Genomic DNA, 3418 nt, shown 5'->3' with positions numbered 1-3418 from the left:
TGTGAATGTTATGATTCTGCTTCTCTATTTATGTAGTGTGCTGGGACCAGGGAGAAGCAGTACGGTGGGCAGCTGTTACAATAGGAACAACTGCAGTCACAGCGTACAGTGAAAAATAATAAAAGATAGTCTGTCTGTGTTGGGACGCTCCAGTGGCCCATCATGGTACATGCTAATTCAAGTTATTAACAGGCAGAGTTGCAGTATGCAGAAAGAAAGAAAGAATTAGGAATAAAAAGACCAAAAAACCCCATAAAAAACACATTCGTATCCCTCTCATGCAATATAAGATTTTTTTTCAGTCATCTTACAATTTCTCTTCTAAACCTTTTCATTTGTTTTCCAAATAGGATGACGTGAAAATATGAGAAATGACTTTGACTTCTTCGTGAAAACTAATTTGTTAGTGTGATGTGAACTCAGCAACACATCAGTTTTGCCTTTTGCAAATTAAAAATTTGTTTACCTTGTTCAAACAACCTTGGTCTTTCTTTCAGCTTATGTAAAGGTTCAAAGGGGTTTTAAATCTGGCATCCCTGAAAACAAAAAAAAATAATAACCCCCTGTGAACCTTATATTTGCGAATAGGCCCAATTAATATGACACAGCAAACACAGGAAAGGCTGAGGAAAGCAAGAAGAGACAAAACCAAAACAACCAAAGAACAATACAAATATAAAACAGACATTAACCGAAGCTCAGTGACAAAATAATAACAAAGAAATCCAAAAAAGATCCAAAACATAATGAAAAGAACACTGAAAATTAATACAAAGACTCTGGACTGAAAACAAAAGAGAATAAACTCAAAGCACTGGGTCAACGACTCAGGAGCCATCATACCACATTTGAGCTGAAGATTTCATCCAATTTTTATTGCACTGTTGAGTTTATGGTGATTAATAAATTTATACATCAGCTACTTGAACAGGTACATGTGAGCAGTAGTTGCGTGTCACTGCAGCTGAGAACAAACAAGTTCTTAGAATAAAAGGGCCGTCCTGATATGCAAATTTTTTTTTTTGAAAGGCAAAGTTGACAAATCCAGCATATATCTTACAAACCTCTTTAGATCCTCATTGCTATGAAAGATTCTTCTAAAGGAAAACACAATGGATCCAATCTTCACCTTCATCCTTCTCCTGATGAACTTGTCTGGAACTTTTACCAAGTACATTTACGTTGATGACAAAATGGATTGGCTTGAAGCTCAGAGTTACTGTCAGCAAAACTACACAGACCTGGCTCCTGTAAGTACTGAGAAGGATGTCAACAAACTTCAGGAGCTCTCCAGTAATGTCAATCACCATATCTGGATAGGACTGGTGAGAGATTCCTCAGGTAGTGGGAACTGGATGTGGTCAGGAGGTGGAGCAGTGTCCAGATTTTCCTGGGCAGAACATCAACCAGACAACTGTCAGGGTAATGAAGATCGTGGCTGTGTGCGGAATAACACATGGTACGATGCAGTGCCATGGTATCAAACAACCTTCTTCTGCTACAGTGCAGAAGTGGTAACAGAGGAAAAGACTTGGGAGGAAGCTCTGGAGTACTGCAGACAGCACCACAAGGACCTGGCCAGTGTGGCATCTGAGACAGAGATGCTGCTGATCCAGAGAGAGCTGAGCAAACATAACACCACTCAAAATGTCTGGATTGGATTGCGTTTCCTGCCTGGGAACTGGCTGTGGGTGGATGGGCAGGAGATGGACTACAAGGCCTGGGGTCAAGGGGGAAAACCAATATGTCCACAACCCAACATGAAGTGTGGAGCCCTACAGGTGACAGGAGCCAATAAGGGTGCTTGGGAGGCTCATGACTGTGAAGAGAGACTACATTTTGTTTGCTACTGAAGTAGTTTTTATTTTGCAAAAAATATTTGAATTAGCCTTTATTTACTATTTAGTAAATAGTAGAATTTGGTGTTTCATTTGACTTATTTGTATTTATCACATTTATGTTTCTTTCTGTCTTCTGAAAATTCATTTGTTTTACAAATAGTGTTTCATCATTTTTGTTTGACTGAGTAAAAAGAAATAATACTATGAAAAGACAAATAAAAAGAAATTTGAAATAATTTCCAGATTTTGTTCATAATTCCTTTTTTTCCCCACATTTTCTGAAGACATTTAAAGACTGAGAAAGATAAAAGGATTCTGCCCAAAAGTCTTTACTTAAATTTGAGGATGTGTTTTTGTTTGCAGACACAGTGAAGTTAAACATGTTAAAGGAGTTCATGAGTTAGAGGAAAGTTTCGGGTCACAGTCTGAAAAGGTTTATAAATGCTTATGAATGTGATCCATTCAAATCTGTCAGATCAAATTCATTTTAATATTAGACAAAGACAACTTGAATAAACATAAAATGTGGTTTTAAATCATTATTTCAATGTTTAGGGGAATATAGCTATGTAAGTTACGATTTAACCCTTGTTGCACCTTGCTGCAACTTCACTCTATTCCTTGCCTTTTGTTTGACAGATGGCTAATTAATTTTGATAACAGTTTTAATAAATACAATCATAATTTAAACACTGCATTTTGTATTTTCTCTTTGCATTTTTTACTTACTTTGGCTAATATTAAAATGCATTTTATGATTTGAAAAATGTAAGTTTGACAACTATAAAAAAGAAGTTAAAAAAGAAACCAGGAAGGGTTAAATACACGGCACTGTATAGAATCCTGGTGCCATTTGTCATACTACACTGAAAAAAAGGGATTGGCCAACTCTTGGATTTACGTAAGCATCTTGCGTGTATTTAACATAAGTGCATCATGCTTTAAAGTTAAGTGTAACTATATAGTCTAGAAACTACATGATATGCAGAGAGGCTAGATTAAATTGTTCATATCATGTTCGAGTGAAGTAAGTCAATAACTTTCAGTCTCGTGCGCTTTGGATCGTGGTTTCAGGAAGGCTTCGATCTCAGTCAAATTGAGCAGCCGCTTCTACTTTTTTTTTGGTATACCGAAAAAAGTAAATTGGGTGGTTGTTACATTAAAAAAGTCTAACTTGTAATTTAAACACAATAATTTCATGTTTCTATGAACATAATTAAATCATGAAGGATCTGTACGAAATTCAACAACTTAATTTGTCCTTGTTGAGATGACATGATACAATCTAGTAAGAGTGGTTAGTTGCTGAACTCATGAAATTCACAAGATCGCATGAGATGTCAAACTGCAGGAAAATCACTGGAGTTATAAGAGGCAGACAATTACACACACACCACGTGTATGCTATTGCTATTTATTGTGGTTTAACCTGTCAAGGACAAAAACGTACAAAAAACTTCTGCATCAAGCCTTGAAATCATAGCTTTCCTGCTTTTGTTAAGTCTGGATTGGTGGCATGGTGGTTAGTGCTGTTGCTTCACAGTAAAAAGTTCCTGGGTTCAAATCCACAATCTGGC

The 3418-nt window shown here is 36.5% G+C and overlaps 1 protein-coding gene across 1 annotated transcript; it reads left to right on the top strand.

Moving 5' to 3' along the window:
• Positions 1 to 1112: 1112 nt before the first annotated feature.
• Positions 1113 to 1853, top strand: LOC102081446 (killer cell lectin-like receptor subfamily G member 1). Its single transcript, XM_005458023.4, has one exon. The coding sequence runs from the start codon at positions 1113 to 1115 to the stop codon at positions 1851 to 1853; it is 741 nt and encodes a 246-aa protein (XP_005458080.1).
• The last annotated feature ends 1565 nt before the right edge of the window (positions 1854 to 3418 follow it).

Source organism: Oreochromis niloticus, linkage group LG23 (genome assembly GCF_001858045.2).
Source record: "Oreochromis niloticus isolate F11D_XX linkage group LG23, O_niloticus_UMD_NMBU, whole genome shotgun sequence".
Classification (NCBI taxonomy): domain Eukaryota; kingdom Metazoa; phylum Chordata; class Actinopteri; order Cichliformes; family Cichlidae; genus Oreochromis; species Oreochromis niloticus.
The sequence above is the reverse complement of the archived record's forward strand: the minus strand, read 5'-3'. Positions and strand labels throughout refer to the sequence as shown.